Below are 25,607 nucleotides of genomic sequence, written 5' to 3'. Positions count from 1 at the left end.
GTTTTTGCAATCTATTATTTTTTCCGATCAATCTTATAAAAATTATGATTAAAAATATTATATTTATGTAATATTTTTGAAACATAAATTTAATTTATGTTGTGTCGAAATTATTGATAATTTTTATCTATATTTCAAAATAAATTAATAACATTATAATTTTATATTTAATATTAAGATCGTGAGAGTCACAGTCTGATGTGGATTTAGAATTATTTTCAGTAATTTTTTCTATTTTTTGTGATTAAAAAGAAAAACTGACTTTTCAAATAATTTAAATTTTATAATAAATGACTAGTAGAATTAAATAAAATTATTTTGTAGGGTCAATTTATTGTAATGTTAATCAAAAATTTTTATATTTATGTTTACGTAACATTTAATTAAGCAATAATATTAAATCTTCGGTTAAAATTGATTAATTTCGTTTTGTCAGCGATTTAATTTTGACGGCATTTTCCGTGGTATTTTCATATATTAGCAAGAGTTACGTGGCTTCGTGTTTAAACACGAGTGATGCAAGCTGAAAGACCATTGCTCGATCGAGACAAGGACAGGAAAGTGACGATAGAAAATATGATTGTATACTATAAATATTCATTACGGTGGGATTTTTCTATTTTTTTCTTTCTTTCGTGATGCGTTTATCTGAAAAAAAAATCAAGGCTTGGGCAACGACGGCGAAGCTCGTCGCTGAAATTGCGTTTTATTACTGCACCAATTAAGACGCGTCATTAATATTGCGAGTTGCGTTGCACGCCCCCGATAAACCGATGAATGGATCGGAGTAGAACCGGTTGGATATAACGTAAAATTATCGTGTCATTATATCAAGCTCGAAATACTTGGCACGTATATTTTAATTTGGTCAACGTCTTAGCTCAACGCCAATGTCGGTTGAATAGGGGAAACTGGTTTCGGGTCTCCTGAAAAGATTTTTTTGAAGGTAACAGTGGTGCGTTTAATATTTCAGGATGCTTGAATAAAAATTATAGTATTGACATAGTAAAGTAAAATTTGATAGAACGACGAATTTTTTATGAACAATCATAATTATATTTTTATATAAAAGAATTCGATGCACTACACAAAACCCTTAGAGACTTTATCAGACTTTTTGAAGAACATTAAATTTAGTATAAAATAAATTTAAATAATCTAAATTGTCTACTTTTCTCACATTCATTTTTGAAAAAAATTGCTTTCAGTTTATGTTAAATTCCGGTGAGTTTTTTTTTCTTTTCTTTACAATTTGTCAATTCCCGACATTGCTCTGTCAATCTACTCTCTTTGTACTTTTCGCTCGAGTATTATGAAATTCGCTAAGCGACGTCGCCGCTTTTACGACGTAAGAAGTGCCGTGCGTACGGCACCCGTACGTATTAGCAGTCTAGGTGCGAAGTGCAAAGTACAATGGACGGTCTCTCGACGATCTCAATGTCAGTGGTCGAGCTTGGTGCACCGCAGCGGATCGGATGAGGAAAGGGGGAGAAAAATCCGAACGGTGGAATCGGCAGGGGGTTCGCGGCGCCTTCCACTTCGCGTACCCGATACTCTCTTACGTACGTGACGCGACTCGGCTACTGGGAATTAGACGACGCCTCCGACTAACGATACATTCATCAGCGGTGGGTTTCCGTCTGCGTGCTCCCTCGTCGGGACCAGTTATGTGGCGAATCCGGACGAACCTAAGGCGTCCGAGGTCGCACTTATGCTAGGTGGAAGAAGGCGCGCTTTAAGAGGAACCCGCTTCGTCCGCCCGGGATATCGCTCTCGGCAGAGGAGAAGATTGAGCGTGTGGAAGAGTGTAGAGTCATGTAAGATATGAACAACGGGCTAGATAAGCGACGCGACGTTTGGAAATGACGGGTCTGATTAGGTGGACGTTCCTTCTGAGAATCTGTCGCAGCTCTAGAGAACGACGATATCTTTGGTTGACTGCGCGTCAACAGTGCGTGAGAATAAATTGCTCGGCGACTCTAAATTAACTTGTTTAACGTTTCTTCCAGATAAATCTGTGTAATTTTTTTCTTTTAATCGATGATCAAATCGCTTTACAGGCCGTTTCTCGTAGGGCCGGCCGACGGAAGTAAGCGTCTGTGCGGCGAGACGGATGCCCGAAAGAAAGTTCTCGAAGTCAATTCCGTAATAGTCGGTGTAGCATTGAATTCAATTGAATAATGGTCGGCCGACCGGTGGGGCGCGAAAGGCAGCCGCCCCGATCATTATCCATCATACGGCCGATTATCGTGATATTCCCGCGGCATTCTCGCCTTTATCACCGCGTTACTCAACGCGTCGTCGGCCGAGAGTGCCGAGAGAGTAACGCGCGAGAAAGAAGTTTCGAGAGGACTATTCTCTAAGTTGCTCAATCGGTGTATTTTCACTGATTTGCGGTGGTGTACTTGTAACCGCGACAATTGGTGATTATCCACTGGCTTTTAGGCGATTTTTACTTCAGAATTAGCGTCTAATCACTGACAGATCAGTATATTTATTTCATTGATTGACAAGTTATAAGTAATACCATTGAAATCAGTGTATTTTCAGTGATTTTTCACTGAATTGTAATTCAGAGAGTAACGTTCGCGGATCGTGCTGTTTCCTCAGTCTTCGTATTACCAAAAAAGATTGCACACAATTTAAAATATTACGTCTAAGATTGAAACATGAAAAAAGTTCTCTTGAAATTTTTGCCTGATTGGACGATGCATTTTTCTAGAAGCAAGATCATTAGCCGCGCGCTTTACAATTTGCTAAATCACTTTGTGCGTATCGAGAACGGCGCGAAAAAGTCGACGTATCGCGTGACGGGACGGAACGACCGACCGAGCGTTCTCTTCCGATCGAATCCAGGCCATCGATGTCACAGCTTTAACGCGCGTATCTATACTTAGATCGCGCGATCAAAACAACGGCGAAGAAACCACCCCGGAAAACGAGGCCCCGTGGAATCGGCTCCGCACGACCGCGTATAACATATGCGGGTCGAGAGCGCGCGTGCGGGAACGCGCGATCCACGGGCGGGAGAGAAAGAGAAGCCCGGCCGGCGCGGCGGCGAGTTCACGAGGAATCGGCGGCGATCGGCCAAGCTGGCGTGGATTTAATGGAGCGTGGCGATCTGTAACGGTAGATCCGTCGCGGGGCGACGAATGCCCGCCGCGAAATTACTTAGCTGGAGACTCTGCAATCAGATCGTTACATCGCCAATCAAAATCTGGCATATAAGACAGCAGCCAGTCGGCTGCTTGATCGGTTTGTCTGTTTTTCAGTGATAGAGAGAAAGCTTGCAGGATCTTGCTCCACTCGTCTTACGGCCAGACTCTGATTTTAGGGTCCTAAACGTAGCGATTAAGCACTTTAGAGCAGTGGTATATTAACGGAATCGCTGGCTGTACTGTACATGCTGATTCCAAGATAGCAATAGTTAGATCTGATCGTGTGTGAGACAAAGAGAAAGAACAAGAGATAAAGAGAGAGAGAGAGAGAGAGAGAGAGCGAGAGACATCACGAGCTGACGTTTCTCACGTAGAGGTACTAATCGGCGACGTTACCTTTGGTATAATGTTGGGAGACTTTTGCGAATGAATTAGCATTTGCGTGATAACATATGGATACGCGCGAGGTGTAAAGGCGAGCTATCCCCGCGCCCGTGTGACGCGCGATCAATGCATAAGCCATTTAACGAGCGTCGTGAAACGTCGGCGCGTTATTAGCGCGCACGCGGGACTGTAATGAAAGAGAAAGGTCTCGTCCATCAACGTAGGCCACGCGACATCCGCGACCTATCATCGATCGTTACTGGGGGAGGGGGGGGAGAGGGGTCGCGGTCAGAAGAATCATTAGCCTTCCCTTCGAGAACTGTCGAATTGTATCGAGGCACACTTACCTAATTCGCCGGGTGACATTTGCGTCATTGATTGCGCTGGAAAGGATACCAGAATGAGTTAATTTTAGCGCCGATACGCACGCTCGAGGAGAAACGCTTCTGCGTTATCAGCTTCGATAGCTGTTTGTCGGAAGCGTAGCGCAAAAAATCGCGTGGAACGATCGCGAGAGAAAGAGAAAGAGGGAGGACGCGGCGAAACGAGTCTTGGTGTATTTATCATGATGAAATCGGTCAGCGAACTAAATACGCAAGGCTCGAATGTGCAAAGAAAAGAGGAGCGGAGTGGATGTAACGAGGCGGCACATCAACGGATTAACGGGTGGCGTTAGCCGGCCACGGGAAACCTGGCGCCAGTCATTAAATTGGATCGCGACGTCGCGTAATTTCCCCCCCGTCTTTTCCTGCTTTCATTTTTCACTTTTTCGTTTCGTTTCATTCCACGGCCACGCGCTCCTGCTTTGCAATTCACCTAGTGCGAGATAAACAAGAATCTGTTGGTATCACCAGGCAGGATCGATTTATTTGATCTATTCGAAAACTTGCCCTCGACTGAATGCACATCGTCGTATTATCCTGTTGGAAACTGTTATCCTTCTCATGCTCGGATTTATTTGAAGATTTTTAACTGGTTTGATTTATTCGTCTCGGTTGATTCACATGAGGAAAAAAAAAGGCACGGGGGATCCTTTAATGTTACCCATGACACACCTCAGATGTGCTTGTCTCGCTAAGATGAAAGAGAAAAAGAAATTATTCAAATGTTAATTCGACCGTGCGTGAATCGCGATGAAACACATTTGGCTCCAATCCGCTCTGAAAGCCCGACACGGAGAACTCGGCGTTGACTCGGGGCTTAGAAAGGCGAGATAAAGGACGAGAGAAAAGGAGAGCCAAAAGGGGTGGAAGGAAGAGATATAGGTGGCTAGAACGCGAGAGAGGAAGGACGGAAAAGAGAGTAAGAGATCCGCACGAGAGCAGGTTTAGCTTTTTGCCATACGGCGATCGGCAGCCGTATCGGTGCGAATCGCCGTATACGGCCATGGTTGTGCAGGTGGAGGAAAGGTGAAGAAGGGAGAAGAAGAAGAAGAAGAAGAAGAAGATGAAGATGGGTCGGACGGTGCGCGCGATACACCGCGGCGCGCAGGGGGCAGGGAGGAAGGGAGGGTGGAAGGACCGCGCGATAGGTAGACGAGGAGGTGGATGAACGAGAAGAAAAAGAGTCACCCTCCATGGCGCCCGGAGGCGATGGGCGACCGGTCGCCAAGGGACGCGCCGGATCGGCAACGGCGGCGGAGACTCCGCGACCTTCGAGGTTTTGCTACGTTCGCCAGGTTCGCCGACCTGCTGCTGCGGCTCGTCGCTTCTGCCGATCGCCGGTCGTTAAATAAACGATCCGACGTCTCTGCACGACGTAATTCGACAGCCGCGTAACCGCGCGTCTCGCTCGCTGAAAACCCGATCTATATGTATATCAGTCATTGATTTTCCTGATTCGACGAGGCAGACTCGCTTCTTTCAACCTGTGCGTTTTCTTCCGACGGTTATACTAAATATTTCTATAACTGATTTCTCTCTCTCTCTCTCTCTCTGCATTTCGAATTTTGATGCTTGCGAGAGATGTTGCCTGTGCCTCTTAAAAGCGACGTGGTTTTCGGTAAGGCTTCGCGGTTCGAAGAAACTAATACATTATGCCGACGATCAACGGTAATCGGTCGTGTGTGCTCCATCATGAACCATTCGATAAGAGATTCGCGACGGTGATGTTTGCTCGCGGATCGCCCAAGTCAACCTCTTCTCTCTCGCGGTTTGTGGCACGCTTCGTTCTGCTTCGTTTGCGCGTTCGCCACGCTTCGCAAGCCTTGACCTTCGCTTCGGCTAGCCCGAAATATCCATTCCGAGTTGGTTCGCTAGGCGGTTTCTCTCCTCTCTCTCTCTCTCTCTCTCTCTCTCTCTCTCTCTCTCGTTGGGCCCTACGCCATTATTCTCGCGCTCACCCCCTTTCGTGCTTCGTTTCGTGCCTTCTCGCCCACCCGTGTCCTCCCTCCTTTTTCTTCTCTGCTCTATACGGAGAGTCTGCGACTCTCGTCGACTGCCAAGTGAGAGCCCGTTGTTAACGAGTTTTCGTCGGGGTCCCTCGGAGACTCGGGGGCCCAGCCAACGAACTTTTAAACCGGCAATAACTTTCGCCGTCCGATGGCCCGGGTGATATAGCGGCTCGTACCCCCACGTTCCTGTCTTCCCTCGAAAAAATACGATGCTGCGAAGGAAGGTCCGCGAGAGATTCCTCTATGTAGATTAAGTCCCCGGCCTGTGTCCGCTCCGTCGCCCCTAGGACACGTATTCGCGCGATAACGAGGCTCGGGAAGAGGGATCGCATCGATCAAATTTCCCGTCGGGATGGAATCCTGTTCTTTAATTCGGCAGAAGGCTCCAAATGAGACTCTCGACGCGTCCGAGAGAGAGAGAGAGAGAGAGAGAAAGAGAAAGAGAGCTTGCGAGTTAAAGTTCGCGTTTGCCAGCGCAGTTGCAATTGTCGCGATACGTTTTCGTGCCACGGCGCAGTATCACGCGCCGTCGTTTTCGCGGAAGGTACATTGGCTCGATTGGATAGTGGGATGCTGGATGACGGGGTCCGTCCCGTCTCGTTCGCCTCGCGGACGCTGAAACGCGCGTTCGCGTTAATTTACACGACGCTCCCCGTCCGCCTCCATTAGTCTACACTTCCACGAAGAGCGTACGGTGCTGCGCACGTAGCGCATCTCCGTGTAATGTTTCTTCAAAGTGGCGAACGGACTCAGACGAGGGGGGTCTGTACGCCACTTTGCGCACCGCCGACGACGACGACGACGAGGAGGAGCAGTAACAAGTACAAGGTTACGTTTCTTTCGCTATTCTTCGCCCAAGCTTCTTCCCAAGTTTCCACGGCTCGAAGGGCCCGTCGATACGCGGTATGCCAGTGCGCGCGTTGCGATATAAATAGATCGGCGCGCACCGATCGCGGTGGATGATGGCGGTTGGTGGAGGACACGGCGAGGATGAGAAAAGGGAGAGGCGAAGGGGAGGCGATTGGCGGCGAGGCGGCTGGTAGAAGAACAAGAAGAAGACCACCTCGCGTAATGACGCCCCGGCGGAGAGCGGAGGAAGAGAAAGAGAGAGAGAGAGAGAGAAGGGGGGGAGAAGGAAGGTACGCGCACACCTTGAATGTGCGTGCATCCGCAGAAACGTGCGTAATGCGCGCGCGGTGCAGATTGCAGGGGACCCGAAGCACTCCACTCGCGAGACTATCGCCGCAACCCTTCTTTGTCCGTGCCATTAAGCAGAAAGAAAAGGGAATGTCTTTACAGAGAGGGGAGAGGGGAAGGAAGGGGGACGTCGCATCCGACGAGGGAGACCGCCGTCGCTGCTGCGAAACGATCTATCGTACCCCGCTTGTGTCTCGTTAGCGTTTCGTTCCGGCTCGTGACTTGCGTGTCGTCCAGCGGGAGGACTTTTGAGAACCGCGTCGCGACTATTATTCGTCGCGAACGGCGCGACGGAGTCTCGAGGCGCGATTCCACAAGCTCGATATCGATTAAACAGAAAAGACAATAAATAGTTATTTCCTCTATCCCGTTTTATTTTATTCCTACCGCACGGCATTCGGTACAAATGAATATTCCATTTGATCTATGGACGATGGCAGCGTCAGTGTTAAAAGGTCGAGAATTGAAAATCGAGGGGAGTTCAGATGTATATTTTCGATACGTACGAAAGGTTAAATCCTTAGATTCTACGTAAAAGGAACGCCCATTATCTTTATCGGAAATACATTATTTACACGGACCGTAACCCAACCACGAGAGATGCCATAAAGAAGGTAATTTTCTCGAGGTATGTACCGCTGGCGAAGTTTGTTGTAACCGCGCCACCGGGCCCCCCTTTTTCAAATCCACCCCGGCAATCATTTATCACGATATCTTAATGCCGCCGTTAAAGACGGACGCGGTTGTTCACCGCGCGTTTACAACGTCGTCGTCGGGAACAGTCGCGGCAGCGAGAGTGCAATCTTATTTCACGCTCGCGTTCTAGCACGGCTCCACCGCGCGACCATTAGAGACACACCGGCCGCGACAGTCGTTACCTTTCTTTGTGCGTGCCATTAAACGTGAGTAAGGGTGTCTTTAAGAGGATACGCACGGCAAGGACGAGCTTTTTACTGCCGCTGCTGCGTCGCCGCGGCCTTACGGCGCCCCGCACGATGGTGTTCTCGTTATCGTTAAGAACACGGTGCTCCGGTCCGTGCCGGCCTTCGTCATCCCGGATAGCAATGGGCCATTTGATTACGAAAGAAAGTTCGGGGGAGAATAAAAAGGATAATCGGAACTTGATTACCCAGGTTGTTGGTCGCGCTCAACGTTTCTCGAGACGCCTCTCTCGCACTTATCTCGCGAACTCGCTGATAGTCGTCGTTCAATCGTTCTCGAGGTTACGTTGTAAATTCAAGTGCCTTTCCACGTAAAAATAATACTATACTGCAAAGATGAATTTACACGATGGTAGCTTAACGATTTTCGCGGTTGTTATTTTTACACGGAATGAGGCACCTGGCTGTCGGCCGGGAAGTCAAACGCATCCTAGAGGTTTCCCAGATGCGAGGGAAGCGACGCGAATCGGCCGGCCCCGCCTCGCCTTATCCGTCCTGTCAATCCGTCCGCGCGGAAAAGGAGTCTGGTGAAAAAAAAAAGTTAAATTACTGAAAGTAATTGCCACTTGGGACACATCACGCCGCGAGCGTGAATGCCGGATGTAGACCGGACCTGTGAACGATGGACGGGGCTCCTCTTCGCGTCTCCTCCGCCGCCTTTTACATTCGCGACCTGTTATGATTATGATTATTACCTAGCGTTACAATTGCTTTTAATTTACGGTACCACGACGCGCGGCTGGTACTACCGCCGATTCGTGTCGCGGGCGCGTAAGCCGCGCCGCAATTTTTCGCAAATCGCAAGTGCATCTCGCAGGTGTGCGAGCCTAATAATCTTATTCAACTTCAATAAATCTCGGTCACTCGCCGCTGCGCGAGAGCGATCCTCGCGATCCCTGGGATCGACCGGCCGCAAAGCGACGCGCAAAAAGACTCGTCGTAATAGAAGCGCGGACACAGAGAGAGAGAGAGAGAGAGAGAGAGAGAGAGAGAGAGAGAAAAGGAGAAGGAACACTTGGAACGAGAGGCGTACGGTGCACCTATGCGCGACGCAGGATCGATGGCAGGACGCAAGAAAGCCTTCGCAAGGCAAACCAGCCTCACACAGCCTTAATCGTAGACCTTTGATTTCTCTTTCTCTCTCTTTCTTTCTTTCTTTCTCCCCCAGTTTCTCGGGCTCTCGCGGCGCCGGGCGAGTTCCGCGGGTGGAAAAATCGGCGCGCCGAGGATGTAGCGTCTCCCAGGCGCGCACGCAACGATATCGTCATTGCCGTCCTTTGCCCGGCCAGGACGCGATCTCGTATCTCTCTTTCTCTTTCTCTTTCTCCCGCGGTTACTTCTTTTCGGGGTGATAGGCATGGAAGGAGCTGCAACGGGATAAAAAGCCGACGGCGGGATTTCGCAGACGTGGCGGCGGGATCGCACATCGAAAAGCACAATCGTGAAGGACGCGAGCGTTGAAAAGCACGCAATGGACACGCTCGAACGGTGCGCAGGTGCGTGTCGCACTCACGGCGAACTGGTTGGGAATTGGTACAGTATTAGCCATTGATAAAGGCGCCGGAGTCTTTCCTCCCTGGCCGATGCATCCTTTCAGAAGTATCCTAGGACGCCGCGACGTCCAAAATCGGGACATAAGTCGTCTTAAAGACTCCTTTTAAGATGTCTGGATTCCTTTCTTCATCGCTTCCTTTCTACCTTTCCAAAGCAAGTGGAACGTAGAATCGTTTCGTTAGTGTCTTGGTCGTAAAATAATCTTAAAATTGACGCGCCTAGCAGAAACTCCCAATGTCTTTCGAGAGCCGCCACGGTCTTTTAAGAAAAAAGGATTGGCTGTCGCGATAATTCTAAACCAACACGAATCGGCAATTACCTAATCTTGCAAAACGGGTATTTCATCGGCCGTTACCGATCCTTCTTTTTTCCCCCGGCAAAGGATTTTCGAGAGAATCCGAATAAACGTCAGTGAGGTCACAGACGGTGACCACAGGCATTTTCATGGGAATTGCCAGCGTTACACAATCCAGGATTGCCGTTCCACCCGGGCCCCTGTACCCGTTCCCGCTTCTTCGATTCCGTCGTTCAAATCCATCGTTTCGCGTCGCGTCGTTTCGCCAATTCCGTCTCCGCTCGCCTCTTGGCGCTCGGAGGCATCCGAGCTGAACCGGCCGGTCCTCTTTTCCCTCTATCTCGCAGGAACGATAGACACTTGGCGTGCAACCGGTGCGGCTTTACCGCCCCTGGTCGAGGTCTATTTATAGATCCCGCGGTATTACCTGCGAGAGCCGTATGTTTGCGATCGCGTGAGCGAATGCGTGTGCGTGCGTGCGTCCGTGCGTGCGTGCGTGCGTGCATGCGTTCGCCAGAGGATACCGCCGACTCCTCGAGACCCGGCTTCCTCGAGGAGCGCAGGGGGGAGATATGCACGTCCGAGCGTGATATATCGCGGATCGTTTCGACGATTGCTACTTTGTAGCGGCACGGCGCTATTTATGCGCCTGCGAAATCGGACTCGACCGCCGCGAGGTGGTCCCTCCTGGCCTCTCGATCGCGGTAATAATACACGGCTATCGGAAACATTAATTTCCGCGACGCTAATAAGTCATCGGTCGAGACTGACCCCCTCCTCCTCTCCTTCCGAGGGAGCCACCCCACTCGCGCGACGATTCGAGATTCCCGTCGACACATAAGATAAGGAAGAGAGAGGATTTATAAGCAGAGGCGGGGCGCTTTTTTGTCCTGATATCCTGATAAATGTTAACAATACAGACAGGGGTATTTGCAAAAAAAAAAAAAATGGCATCCTCATCAAGAGATACTAACCGATGTAATTACATGATGTTCCCCCCAAACTAGAAAAAGTTAATCGCTAACGATTAACTCGCATTCATCGAACTTTTTCTAGTTTGTTATGCAGATCGCGAATAGCTCGTCGCCCCCTCCCTTTTTCCTTTCTATTTATAGATCCTAAATATCATCTTGACAAAAAGAGAAGGTAGGAATGGATATTGGCGAACGAACGAACGAACGAACGAACGAACGAACGAACGAACGGGTACGATCGTTCCATTTCTTAGGAATGGCACTCTAGGCAGGCGAGGCCGCGGTTATACCCGCTATCTTCCTTCCACCTGGTGTGTAATTACACGACTTGTTCCTTTAGCTCTTCTTTTGGTACGGAGAGAAGCGGCGCGCAATGCCTCTCTGCTGCCGCCGCCGCCGCCGCCGCCGCGAGACTATTTATAGATCATAGATTATTATCTGCGGTATATACGGCGACTTCTGCTATCACATATAACCGCGACCCGCGAGATACCCGTTTCACAGATGGTCATAATTACGCGGCTAGACCGGCCGATTATTATTGCACTTGAGTCCCCGCATTTCGCTCCTCCCTTTTTCGATGTGTTCGCTTATAAGCGCCAACATCAACTCCAATCTCACTATCTTTCACAACTGATGGACCAATGAAGGAAAGAAAGAGAACAGCTGCGAGGAGACTGGAAGAGCAATTATCCGTGTGTCAGTCCGTTATTCAGATAATATCAAAGATAGATATCACACTTGATTTATTACGGTTAACTGAATGTAGAACGTAGAATATAAATGCGTAAAGTGAGTGTAAAAAAAAAGGTACAGAGGATATTTTTGAAAACCTCGCTTTTAGAAAAGAAACATTAATTAATAATTTATTAACGAGCACGTATGCGATCTATTATATGTTTGTTTATTATAATAAACAGCTAATTAATGTTTACTTTATAAAGAAGGAGGGTCTTAATAAGCATCCTGTGTACAAATACTCTTTACTTTTTTATTGTACAAGTTCTAAAAACAAGACCCAATTTTTAAGATTGCACCTAATTAATGTTTAAAGTGGCGTAATGGTTTGTGTACGTTTCACAAAAGAAACGATCGAAACAAAGTCGAATCGATAGCAATTCAAATCACACAATTAAATAATCAAACCGAGCGAAGAGGCCGTAACTTCCGGCGATGCCGCCGCGATCCGATTGCGTGCGTGGTATCGATGGACATTTTCCTCTGCTCCTTATCGCGAGCATCGTCAAAAGGGATTTCATCGCGGCCGCCTCTGCAAAGGCGGCTTTATAAATAGCCAGGAGCTTTTGCGCACACAGGTTTCGCATGAGGCGCCTAATACGCACCTCGGCGATTACCGCTGGCGCCATGGCGCGCAGTGGGCCTCCTCCGGGGTCCCCTTTGGGGCCCCTCACCCCCGTCTAATGGCAGATGGTTAATGAGAAGTTAATGTCCGCCGTGCGCTAGCTACGAGACCGGTCTTTCTTCCTCTTTCCACGCGCCCCCTCTTTCCCTTGCATCGCGTCCCGTAGCTGCTATTCCGCTTTTTCTCTCCCCTCATCTCTCTCCCTGTTGCACGTCTCTCCCTCTTACCTCCCTCCCCGTCGTCTCTCTTTCTTTCTCTCTTTCTCTCTCTCTCTCTCTCTCTCTCTCTCTCTCTCTCTCTCTCTCCATCTTCTCTTCCGATTTCGCGACCATCATACGATCCTTTTCTCCGCGTACATCAGCGTCGATTGCGGCGTGATGAGTGTAGCGTGTAATTGAGCAGCTCTAATTGCGTGTACTGTTAGAAGAAGATGACTCGATCCTGATGACGGCACTGGTATAAAGTTTATTTATAGCCGCGTGCTCTCGTAGGCGCTCTGACGGATATCTTTTTTTTCTCTCTCTCTAACGCATTATTCTTGAGAGCGTTGCCTGAATTTCTAATCGTACATCACTATTCTCGTATTGTTTCCAACTCAACGATTCATTTTTTTTTCCCTTCCTCTTTCTCCAAGTCTCCGTGTGCATCTTGTGGATCGTAGATTCACGCCTCGTCTCTTTCCCTTCGCCGGAGCTTATAGAGGATTTGCATAATCCATCTGACAGCATCGTACGTTGCAGCGTGCGGCTCGAGCTATAAAATAGTATTCGGAAAGCTCCAAGCCGCGCGTCGGGGGATTCTCACGTTCCTCTCTTCCCCCGGCGCCGATATATCGGCGTGATGGACTCTTAATTCGCGAGGCTCTCCTCATCCGCAGATTTTACCTTCTCGCGCGACGACGCGTGCACGGACGACGCCTGCACGAGGGGAAACCTCGTCATCGTCGTGCCAGGAATAGAACCGGCTCCCTGGTCGATGCACCCCACAGACAAGAAACGAGTCCTGCGTGCATTGCAATACCGATCGCCTCTTCTATGACGCTCGGACATTGTGTCCCGAGTCTTCCGCCGGTTGTCCGGTCGATGCGACGCAATCTCGCCGATCCGATTAGGCTCCTCCTTTGTTCACTCGAACGAGCTCCGGGTTGTACGACGGGTGCCGCGGGATTCTGCCTTGCGAGATTTCTGGACGTACATCCTCGTGACAGCGAGGATCCTTTGTTCCGTCCATCTTCGCCGCGAAAGCGACGCTCTTTGTTCTATCCGCTTATCCTTCGGATTATCGGCCTTCGATCTCGCACACATCCTTCGCTTCATCGATCTTCTCTTTTGCAAATCTCTCATTATCGCGAATCGATGCCTGATGCGGACGACGACGATTCTCTGTAATATCTTTGTCTAATCAGACATTTCGGGGATCGATGGTTTCGTAAACTTAATTTTTCGAAAAATAGGTAGAATTAAGGAAAACATTATTATTTAAACAGAATACTGTCGTTGTTCGATAAATTATGGTATATCACATAATTATTCTAAATTATGTATAATAGTTGCTATTAAATATTTTTTTAATATTTGTACAATCACTAAATATATTCCTTTCAATTACGCACACGCAACTCAGTCTTTCGCATATTATAATGCACTCACACAAAATGGATGATCCGACGTGGTATTTATTTCTTCGAGGTTCCCTCATCGCGGAGAGTTGACGCGCGGGCGCTTTTCCCATAGCGGGAAAAACACGCTCGTTAGCGGTACCTGCCCGATCTGAAAAGCTGCACCTTCATTTTCTCGACGTTTTAATTACCGCGACTTTCCGTGGGGACGCGAAAATTCTCACGGAACTCCGTGGACGCACAGTATTTCTTTCATCCCAAAGCGCGTTCGTCCCGCTTCGACGCGACGAAATCTCGAGCACAGTTTGCCCGAAGTAACATGAACACTCGAGAAATACAGGCGCAGAATTCTGTAAAATTTCCTCGATATATATATATTACCATGCGTTTGCGAAGGTCGCGAATGGCGTACAGTGCTAACGAACGTATCCACGGCGCGCTCGGATCGAAGCAGAAGTTCGAGTTTGCTCAACAATTAGCTTCCCGAGGCGCGCCGAGTTGGAATCCGCGAACGGCGGAGTTTTAACCCGGGTAACGTTTGCATTTGGCATAACGTGGCGCGCAGATCCGTGTGTACATCATTTCGCGCCTTTTTCTTCTTCTTCCGCCGGCACATCGACAGAGAAGGGAAACGAAGTTGCGGTCGCGCAGGAGTTCGTTGACTCCGAACTTTCCGCGGATCCCCAGATTCGCGATATCGACAATGAAAGCGATTGAACTTTATTTTAATAAAGGCAGACGGGGCAATTGAACCTCACGATTTTGCTGTCGTTCTGAGGAAACAGATGTTTCGTTTTCATTTCCGCTACCCTCGTGGCGCAGGGAAGAGGGAGCGGTCATCCCCCTCTTCCTTTATTCGCGATTTATATTTCGTGGTACGGGCTCGCGCTTTTTGCACGTAGAACGCGCGGCAGCACGTGGCAGGAAGTGCAATTTTTTCGAAATTGCGTTTCGGCGAGACGTTACGTCAACGCGGACGTTGGAAATTCGATCCGCATGCAGATCGCCACGTGTCTGATCTCGCTGAAGGACGCGCGGCATGGGCTCGTTAACGTTCATTCTCACGAGAGCGAACGGTTCTTCCGGATTATAAGTCCGCTCGAGGAGAAGTTTCGTAAAGACAACACTTCGACATCTCAAATGCGTCAATAATTACGAATGTATAGATATATTTAAGAAGCTTCAATTAAACGCAAGGAAGATCGCCTTTTCGCTCGCAGCAGCGGATCATCGAACGGGCGCCGTGAACGGCGGCGCCGACGAGGCGGACAGCTCGGCCGATCTATGCAGAAGATGAGGCGGCGGCGGCGGCGTTAAGAGCCATACGTTACCGTCTACGATCTCATAACGATCATTCCGTACCGTTATTCTCTCGGTCAAGGTTCCCGCGCCGAGAGATCGAATTGAAACATCCCGTTCGCGCGCCGAGCGCGATCGAGATCCGCGCGTGGTCCAACGACCTGAACGCTTCGTGGCGCCTCTCCTCTTCTCTCGCTTATGTAACAAACAACCGCGTGACAACCGGAGAGAAATAATATCGAGGCTAATTAACGATCGGTGTGCGCATATATTTTGACCGTGCGGAATAATTCCTCTCGCATGGAATGGCTTATTAATTTTCGGAGCTGCGAGGAGGGAAACGTGTTTCTCGGAGAGAGAAAGAAACGCCGCGCGTTTAACGTCTCCGTGTTTGAGCGACGGCAATCCTTTAGGCGAGCGTAATATTTAACCCGCTGTTTCGTCAACAATTCCGAGGGGCCCCAGCCGCCGCTTTTCTTCCTACTCTCGTCCCGCGAGGATTACGTAAAACCAGACACGGTGAACACCGCGGACAACGCGTACGTGCGCCGAGCACGTGCGGGCCGGGTGTTTCGCCACCGGCCGTTTCGCGTAACAAGTCTTTCGGTCCCGCGACAAAGGGAAGTTTGGTCCAGCGTGAGTGAGTCCCGTTTCGCACGTTCGACACGCGCGGACTCTCAACGCGTGTGCGTGTTGCAAAGTTCTCCGCGCCGAAGACGCGCGTTCGCGAGGCGGCGGCAGCGACGGCGGCGGCGGCGGCGTGTGAGGTCGTGTGAGGTCGTACCATACGGTGGAGGGACATGAACGAGCGAATAGGTTGAGGGTCGTGAGTGGCCGTTGACCCTGCCTGTGTATGTACCTGTGTAGTATGCCGGTGCCGGGCGAGCGTACGAGCGCGCCTAGACAGGCCGGAATCCGCACATTGGTAATAGCTTCTCTAGCTTTACCGGCCTACCTCTCGTAAAAGACGGATTATTTATGGCCCTCCCTGCCACTGCGGTCGCGAAAAGGTCCCTTCCGCAAACTCTCTTTGGTCCCGGGCGCGGGTGCGCAAGGTGCATCCGTCCGGCCGCTAATTAATGGCTAAATAATGATCAGATCTCGCCTCAAGCTCCGACAGAGTGCTCTTTGACCGCCGCGATATCGATCCTTTTTTCAACATTTTATCACCGAATTATTGACGTTCGAATAAAGAGATTAAGCTAATTTGAGTTTTAAGCAGTTAAAGATAGTTTATATAAAATAAAATGTCATAAAATAATAATTAGTCATAGAATTGTTGTCCTGAGTTAATGAAAGAACCGATCGCAGGTATTACAATTTTGTTGCAGTATCCATCTATTTTGTCGTCGGAGCTTCTGCCTGCCGACAAGATTGCCCGGGACGATCTGAATTGCGCGAATGTACCAGGAATCTTACCGACGAACGTGGATATTTCACCAGCAGCGAGGGATCTTCTGAAACGCCTCTTACAGCCGGAACCTCGCCTAAGACTCCGGTCTCTTCTCAGTCTTCAAAGGATCGCCTTTTACATGAGCTACGATCTCCAAAATTACATGCTAAAAAAGGTAATTATGTAATATCGAACAGTAATTTTGTGTTTCTTTTTCATCATTAAACAAGTATGTTTGAGTGGCAAAATTAGACAATTTATAAATTACATGATATTTTTGTATAACAACGTTTACGTAAAATAATACAATAGTTTTGTTTTCTTGAAAAACGTAAAAAACGCTAAAAAATTTTTTAAGTAAGACGTTAGAAAACGATTTAGACGTGTTTCGATTATTCGTACAAAAATTTTATAAATTGTGTTACTTTATTTTGATAATTAGGAAATCAAGAATAATAAGAAGTTTTATTAAATTGTTGTAACAATTATTTGTAAAGTTCTGATAATTCAGATTATTTGCCTATTTTATCATATATAGGAATCGCCATTCCGGATTTTAGGAGTGAAAAATCGACAAAAAACGCAGCAAGAAAGAATGGATTGTTTCGATCAAAAATTTGCAAATTTTGAATCTTTCCCTGGCGATGCCACGCGAACGAGTCATCAATGATCTTTATGTATATAATATGTGGTTTTCTCCAATTTTATGCATACACACATGCTTTAAGATGAAAAATGCACAAACAGAATTATTTTTTACAGTAACAAATATTTTTTTACGTAAAACGTGTAATTAAATATAAAAAATAATACATTCAATTTTACTATTTACTTAATAAGTCTCGTAATTTTTTAAACAAGAAAATTAAAATTTAATTTCAACTATGATGAAATTAAATAATATATTCAATGGAAAAGTTTCGAGTTTGAATTTTCTTTGAACCTCTGAAAGATTTTCAAATCCTTTTTTTCCCAAATAATCCTTCATTATTAAGATTAAAAATACTCATCTAATTTAGATAGAAATATTGTTGCCGAGTTGAATACAATTCAGTAACTAAAAATCTATTTTAATTTACATTTTTCCGTACACTTTTCCATATGTAATGTATGTGCATACTATGCACATAAATGTAGTGCATAACTCGTCTCGGAAGAATTGCTCGACTAAACAAGGTACCGTCAAATAAGTGAAGTCCCCGCCAACCGTTTGTTCTCAGTTTACAAAAGTTTTAATTTTTTTAAGAATAGTTAACAGTATTTTTGTTTGTTACAGTATCTCGTCGATAATACAATAAATTGCGATAATCGTAGTGCGTACAAACTAACAACGAAACAAAAATGGATCAAGATCAGAAACGCAGCGTCTTTCAAAATGAATGCGAGAACAACGTGCTGTCTTGCTCTTTTACACGTGTGTGTGTGTGTGTGTGTGTGTGTGTGTGTGTGTGTGTGTGTTTGTGTGTATATAATATATATATATATAAATATATATATATTTATATAAATTTATATATATATAAATTTCTCAATTTCTTCTTTTATCTTGCCCTCTGGTTCTCGGTGCGTCTTGATTCTTTCATTGGATCAGGGGGGGGGGGCAACTTCTCTCTCGAGAGTGCAATTAATCCAAATTTACCGTGTGTAATAATCAATATATATATATACATCATTATTCTTACATATAATAGAGGATTTTTCGGTTTCGATATATAATACAATTTTTTTCCAAATTACGTCCCGTGCAACGCGTCAGCAGTCGATCACTGACCGAATGTTCCGATAAACCGAACGACGCTGAAATATCGGCGGGCAAACCGAGTGGAAAGGAAACGCATACCCTCGCGCGTGCGAGAACGCGTGTAGAGTGTTGCTTCTTAAAAACAATGCGAACGTAAGTTAAATAACGATGCGGCGGCGATGTGCGAGGCGCGAATAGTTACATCGCTAGTCCTCGCTAGCGCGAAATAATTATTCAAGCGCCTCAGGTGCGCATTGCTTTTAAAAAAGAAAAAAAAAAGGAAAGCGTCTGTCTCCTAAACTAACATCTCGATCCCTTATCTCATCGATAATCCTCGCGAAAAATTCTTCGCGTCCGGGGCGAAACACGCGCGATACTAGAAAGGATGCAGAGATCATTTCGTCCTCCACGGAGGCGGAAGTCGCGCACCTTGTTCGTTCCGCAAACGTTCTGAAAACGATTGTTGTACACGTACTTATACGCGTCATGTACGATCCCGACAAAAAGAAGCCGGGATAAAATCTGCCAGGACCGCGATCGCGGCAAAATTTCGTTCCGCGCCGGACACTCGGAACTCCCGTACCCTGGCTTCTCAACAACGATCGCTCCTTCTCATAAAACACAGAGCGCGTGTTACGAATTAACTGCAACTGCCTTTACCTCGCGTGGCATGGAGTCATTTTGGTAAAAATCTCTAGGTTCGGCCCTTTGCGCCGGACACTCGTCCGGCCAATTTGTCCATCGCTCGCGCGAACACGTCATCTCCTCGTTTTCGCGTTTTCCCTTTGACAGGTCCGAATCCGCGAGAGCGAAGGATTCGCGCGACGAGTGTCCCGCGTGTCCTCAGCCCTATTTTTTTTTTGCGGTTGCGAGAAACCGGAAGCTCCCCAGTGTCGCGGAAAGAGTTGGAGGACTGGAGAGCCACCGGTTTGCACCGCCTACTATACTCTCTCCCTCACGCGTTTCTCTCCTCTCGAGTTCATTCTTAAATTACCGCGATTCTTTGTTATTGTTACTGTCATTACAATCCTTCACTATCATAAGACGCTATAATACAAGTGGACTCCGTTCGGTCTATTTTCACGGTTTATTTCCGATTACGACAAATTCATTTCCGTTCACTTTCCTCTTTCTTTTTTTTTACAGCCCGACTCTATTATTGTGATTACCGCGCCAAACCTCCGCTATTCTGCAAAACGTAAGATCTTAGCTTCCATTTTTTTCACAGGAAATATAAGAGATTTATATTTTCTTAGATAAAAAATATTTTGGGGTTTTTTTTTCGCTTAAAGGAGAAGAGTGTCGAAGATTCGCCAGCATTTTAGAATCGTCTGAAGGGTGCGGAAAACTAAATTAATTTCATTTTCGGATTCGTTTTGCAGAATAAGCGGTGTGTCGCTTATTGCGCGTAACGAGAGAGAGAGAGAGAGAGAGAGAGAGAAACGGTTTGGACACATGAAGCGGGATGCGATTGAGAAAGAGAGAGAATGCGCTAGACTTGAACGATAATATTATTACATTCAGATGGGATGACGATATATGAAGTAACTACGGGGTCGATGGTTCGCGACGCGACGCGCTTTTGTGCCGTTCCGCGCCGTCGATCGGCCGATCGTCTCGTTGTTCAATCGTTCAGCGATGCGATTGCAACGGAGACTGACGTTTAATTTCATTTCTCTCGCCTCTCCGTTACGATGCGCGGTCCCCGAACTCGGCGCGTCCAGAGAGAATATCCAACAATTGTTTTCTTTTTGTTCAGTTTTGTACACAAAATACCAACTATCTGTGCTGGAAAATGCACATACTGCTTGTACGCGTTATATATATCTATTTATATATATATATTTATATGTATAATATTTATATATGTATATGGTGTATTGTTTTGCATTTAGAGCGCGCCGTTATCTAAAAATTAGTATTTATAAGTGTTCACCGTTTGCGTAATATCGTGTAGCGTGTAGCAGCGGGCTCTCTCCTATCACGGTGTTTTACAATATGCGAATATATGTATATATATATATATATATATATTTATATATTAATATGTACATACACAAAACCATTCATTTTTTTTAGACATATGTTTCGCATGTCGTGCTTTTTATACTTCTTTCGTCTTTGTTCCACGCTCAGAGAGTGGACGCTTCGAACAGGTGTGGGGATGTGAAGCTACGTTCGAGAACGTCGTTTCACAGTTTGCAAGACTACCCCATTTCAAAGCAGTCATTTACTCATTTGAACATGATGAAAATAATCATTGACAACGATATTGAATTGCCTAACTTTCTAATCTTAAAATTTGCATTTTAACAATTTACACGATGTGTAAAACTACCGTAGCTATAATTTCACGTATTTTCCTCCAAAAATTTGATGGAAAATCGCAATTATTATCATGTTTTTTAATGTTAAAATTTTAATTTCATTTCTATTATACAAAATCTAACTTAAATTGAAATTGATTAGAGAATAAATTTTCTTTATTCATGTTTCATTCATCATAAACGTCTAAATTTTACTAGTTAAATGACTATATGTTCCGGTATGAGAAATGATGGCCGTTTTTTAAAATTTAACTTCTAGTGTATGTATGTGACATTTTATTATGAAAATGTATGTAGGACGACACATAGAGATACGTTTTCGAACGTAGCTCGAGGAAAAAAAATTGTCGCAGAGACGCTCCATTCAAATTTCGACCACTCTCTTCCTAAAATTTTTGTTCAATGATTATACACACACTTTCCTTTGCTCTCTCTTCATGCACATTATTCGCACACGTACTCATACATGGGCATTCATTCATACCAACCCAGGTAATCCGGAAATGGATATATTTATCGACTACATGGTAGCCACAGCGCTCGACCAATGGAACGAGAGAGACACTTTAAATCTCCCTGCTTATTATTTTATGACGTTCCTTATGACGTACTTCTTCGTGGTATTTTCCCGAAGGTAGAGGCGTCTCGTCCTTTGTACCTTCGACGACCTCGAAGTTGACGAATTAATATCGAACAGCTGAGTTCACCGACGGGTTAAGAGAAAGATCGACACATTACACACCGATCCTCTCACCCCATTGGACGATCGTTAAAAACTAGGATTTCTAAACGAGGAGAGGAAAGTAGACTGACGACCGCGACTTCGTTTTTACTCACCGCTGCTGTAGAATTCGCTTGTATCACGCAAGATCGTAGCTCGCAATCTCTTTGTTTTTTTGTTTTTTTTTTTTGGTTTCGCTCGCTGGTTGTCCAAAACAAGAATATACGATGAACCTCTGTCGCGTCAATGACGACGTGAACGGGAGGATCGGTTTCGCACAACGGGGGTAGGACAAGCAAATGGAGGGGATGCAAGAAGCTTCCAGAGATAAGCGTGCAAGACACATCGCACATCGAGGCACGTGTCTCTTTTCGTCTTTTATCTATTCTTTTTTTCCTCCTTCGTTGGACTTCGTTTTTTCGATCAACTAAGAATCTAGATATAAATTTGCGCGCAACATGGTAATTTTATAACGCGACTACTTTTTTTGCTCGTTTTACTCTCTGTTGAGAACAACGGATCTGAACGAGTTTCGATACTAAGAGCCGGTTGTTGCCGGACGTCAGTTAGCGCTAATTCTGCCTAATTCAATTTTTTTTCTTTGAGTCAATATTATAGACAGGACTATAACTTAAGAACTACAATCCACTGTTGACTCAGATTGCTTTACAGAGTGATTATCGTTGATGCTCCGTTGCTGGTGATGCGAGTATAAACTAATCTGATAGTAAATAGCCGCAATTCCAGGGATTTAATATATATTCTGCTTTTATTACCGAACCATTAAGGTAAACATATTCATCAAAATATGTAGTGAGCATTCATATTTATCGTAAATGCGTTTGATTTTCTTTTTTTTTTCTGAAATTTTATCGCGAATCTATTCGCATTCAACTCAACGCACGGAACAACAAACGATCTCTGCTCTTAATAAATTTGTTAACAATGTCGCGATTAAAGCGCGCACACGATCGAAATTAACGAGGACCATAGAGCGTCCCTATAGCGATTATCGATATAACAATGATGATAATAATAGTCACTAATGTACACGCTATCTACTTCTGTACAAAGTTTAATTGCACAATGCATTTCTGATTTCTTATGAACGGAGTACGTCCAATTTTATTTTTATTTATCTTTTTTTTACAATAATCGTAAGCGCTTGCTCCTCAAGGCAGCTCCACAAGAGAGTGATACCTGGCAGTAAAGGAAAACAGTTTCTTTTTGTCAATCGAGCAGTCGACCGATTGTCGTAGACATTGAATAGCTGTTTTCATTCCTCGCGCGGTGTGTATACGAAGAGCTTAACGAACTACGTACGCAATAGTGTTAGTGAAAGTCTCAAGCAATGAATATTCTCTGCGCGAAAATCGTGAGAACATGGAATTATCGTAAATCACATTTTCGGACGTCAGCCGAATATAATCTTAATAATAAAAAACGAGGGACTATATTGAAAAATGATTTTGCGAACTCTGCTGCTGTTCATTCGTCAACGTATAAAAATATTAATACTAAAACTTTTTTTTAGTTAAAAACTAAACCGAATTCACTTTACTTGACATTATTTACGAGATATATCGATTGTAATGTGATGTACCTCTTCATCTGATTCTCGAATATTCGTTACAAGGTTCGAGTATTCTTTTTTTTGTGATATTAACGAGACATATCATAACATCTCTGTGTTACAATGAAATTTGAGAGACATTTACATTTACAATGATGCCAGGTGACACTGATGAGCTAGCTTGATTGCAAAATGGTGTTTACACGTTTAAGGGTATGTTCACACGCGCGCTCGTAATGTCCATAAAATTACGCCGAAGGCTTACACGATTAATTTTAAACACAATCAATTTGTACGCGATTAATCCATACATTTTCACGCATCGGTATGCGTGTGACATGCGTTTTCACCATATGTAATATTTTTATTGTTAAAATATATTCGTGACAGACGTGATTCACGTCATTAATTATAATTAATATAAATATATTATACAACAAAGAATTTGTAAAAATTCATAACAAAAAACGTCAATTATATATACACGGAAGAGACAGAACACATAATTTAAAATGACTTTGGATCTTATTCAGCGTAAACGTGCGGACACACACGTGAGCATTTCGATAAAAAAAGTCTTACTTACTATACAGTGTTTTGATTTTCAACAACGGCAAGCTTTCAAGAGCTGAATCCGAAGATTGTAGTTTTAAATTTCAATGATGTCGTTCAATGCGGAAGGAGAGACTCGCGCGTAGCATACCTACTTGAGGATTTATCGCCAAAAATTTTAAGAATATTTCCAAGATATCTTGGGAATATAAACGCCTTGTGTACGCGTGTATTATAACGAGATCATTGTAGAAGATATAAAGAGATGAAGAATAGTTAGATAGGTGTTGGAAAGAGCGCGAACTGTTCGACCAAGCACGGGTGTGAACGACCCTTGTGAAAAGAAATCGGCGAGCGACCCGCCAAGTCCTCTTCGACGGGGCGGCGAGTCACCCTATCACAATCTTCGTCGACGTCATGGTGGCGTTTGTCGTTGACGTGTATAAATGACGATGACGGAAGAAGTGCCAGCGGATGATATCTGGCGACAACGACGAACGACACGACGCAGCAACGTCAAAGAAATTCACCGTCACCGATCGGACGCGAATATCGCGCATTCCGGTCTTAAAACCGGAAGTAACGAAAACCGATTCTTTCTTCCTTCTTTCTTCACCCGGCCTCAACACGAAGCCACCACACTGCACCTTCACGTATACCCGCACCACACTGTAGCACCTCAACACATTGCAATTGTCATGGCCTATGGAACCTGCAATTAAAAACCAAGAGCGTCAGTTACGAAAGCATTGGAAATATATGTACATGTAATGTTATAAAAAGTATCGAAAGTTTCCAATTATATATGCGATAATTACAGAAGTTTTTGCAAATTAAGTGTAAATAATTACAGAAGTTTTCACTAATTTGAACAAAGTTTAGTTTTCGACAGAGCGCTCATTAGATAATTAAATTTTAACAAGTCTACAGTTTTAATGTGGTAATTCAAGCCGGTTTCGTTATACATGCTCTAATTAGATTTTTATAAGAGGCTGCATATATTTCGCGGGGTATTTCAGCGAAATGCTGATTTGATGCCAACTGCGCTTTTAAAGTAGTTCCGCTATAAATTCGTGAAGCGCCAAGTACCTGGTGAGGTGTCGGCTGTCCTCGTGAACGGCCATCTCCGAACTCTTGAACTCGTTTAACTCCTTCCTAATGGCAGCCTTGTCCTTTGGAGTTAATCGCGTCCAAGGCTTGTCGGCTCTTCTGTCGTAATCATGAGCCTGCGTTACCTCGATATAATCGTTGAACCTGATAATCTATGGAACGAAGAGAGAAAGATAAGTATATTGGCTTTTGCTTTTATAACTTCATCGTAAATTACGAGGCCCTTATCAGAAAGAAAATAACTCTTCGCAAAATGAAGCACGATAAAATATCGGTTAAAACCCAAATTCACAGCGTACATGCTTTGATATAAGCACTGTTAAAAAAAAAAAAACACAAATAGCGCAAAGTTCACAAAGATTTTGTTTTTCGTTTTACCTTTTTCTCCTTGAGCTCTTCAACAGTCGGTCGGAAACTTAGCTTTCGTAGAAGATAGCGTTTTTTCTCTTCCTTCTGTTTCTTCTCCTCGGCGGGACTTTGCTCTAAAAAGAAGCGAAGAAAAGTTAGAATTTGATTTGTAACACGATTCGATAAAGCGAAAAATATTCGATTACAAACTTGTTATTTCCAAACTAAAATATTAATAATTTTTTAAGTTTCTACTTCACAAAAATTATTAGAGTTATTTATGTTCAATTTAGCTTTAAAGTAATATATCGACCTCGAAATCCTCGATTGTTGGTCACAATTAAAGCATGCAGAACCTAATAGAGCGAACTTACTTTTCAAAATGTTCCTCTCCTCGAGTTCCTCCTGGGTCGGCCGCATACTCAGCCGCCTGAAATGAAAATGGCACAAGAATCAATGCAAGTTCATCGGCCGCTTTAATCTTCTCTCATGAGCGAGCGAGTGAGAGAGAGAGAGAGAGGGGGAGGGAGAAAGCGAGGCATCCGCTTTGTGCAAACAATGTGATTCACCGCGGCCAAGACCACTCGTCCTATTATTCCCGCGTAATCTTTTTGAGAGAGACAGCTGTTATTTCAAGCTCGTTTTCACATGAGCCGGATCAGTCGGA

The 25,607-nt window shown here is 45.2% G+C and overlaps 2 protein-coding genes across 20 annotated transcripts in view; one reads left to right on the top strand and one right to left on the bottom strand.

Moving 5' to 3' along the window:
* The window catches only part of LOC105832158 (serine/threonine-protein kinase S6KL), a 47,042-nt gene extending 29,621 nt beyond the window's left edge, over positions 1–17,421 (top strand). For both annotated transcript variants that reach the window (XM_012672863.3, XM_036287926.1), the window contains 2 exons: positions 16,507–16,743; positions 17,107–17,421. In XM_012672863.3, coding sequence (XP_012528317.1) covers positions 16,507–16,743; positions 17,107–17,238 — 369 coding nt within the window. In that variant the 3' untranslated portion in view covers positions 17,239–17,421. The remainder of the gene's footprint in view (positions 1–16,506; positions 16,744–17,106) is intronic.
* Positions 17,422–18,202: 781 nt separating this feature from the next.
* Positions 18,203–25,607, bottom strand: part of LOC105832148 (phosphatase and actin regulator 4) — a 214,513-nt gene continuing 207,108 nt past the window's right edge. For 9 of the 18 annotated variants that reach the window (XM_036287916.1, XM_036287915.1, XM_036287914.1 and 6 more), the window contains 4 exons: positions 25,315–25,370; positions 24,971–25,074; positions 24,572–24,744; positions 18,203–24,194 (listed from right to left, as the gene is read on the bottom strand). In XM_036287916.1, coding sequence (XP_036143809.1) covers positions 24,179–24,194; positions 24,572–24,744; positions 24,971–25,074; positions 25,315–25,370 — 349 coding nt within the window. In that variant the 3' untranslated portion in view covers positions 18,203–24,178. The remainder of the gene's footprint in view (positions 24,195–24,571; positions 24,745–24,970; positions 25,075–25,314; positions 25,371–25,607) is intronic. The other 9 variants (XM_036287909.1, XM_036287907.1, XM_036287908.1 and 6 more) reach the window with 1 other exon arrangement.

The sequence above is a fragment of the Monomorium pharaonis genome, chromosome 6 (assembly GCF_013373865.1).
Source record: "Monomorium pharaonis isolate MP-MQ-018 chromosome 6, ASM1337386v2, whole genome shotgun sequence".
Taxonomy (NCBI): domain Eukaryota; kingdom Metazoa; phylum Arthropoda; class Insecta; order Hymenoptera; family Formicidae; genus Monomorium; species Monomorium pharaonis.
The sequence above is the reverse complement of the archived record's forward strand: the minus strand, read 5'-3'. Positions and strand labels throughout refer to the sequence as shown.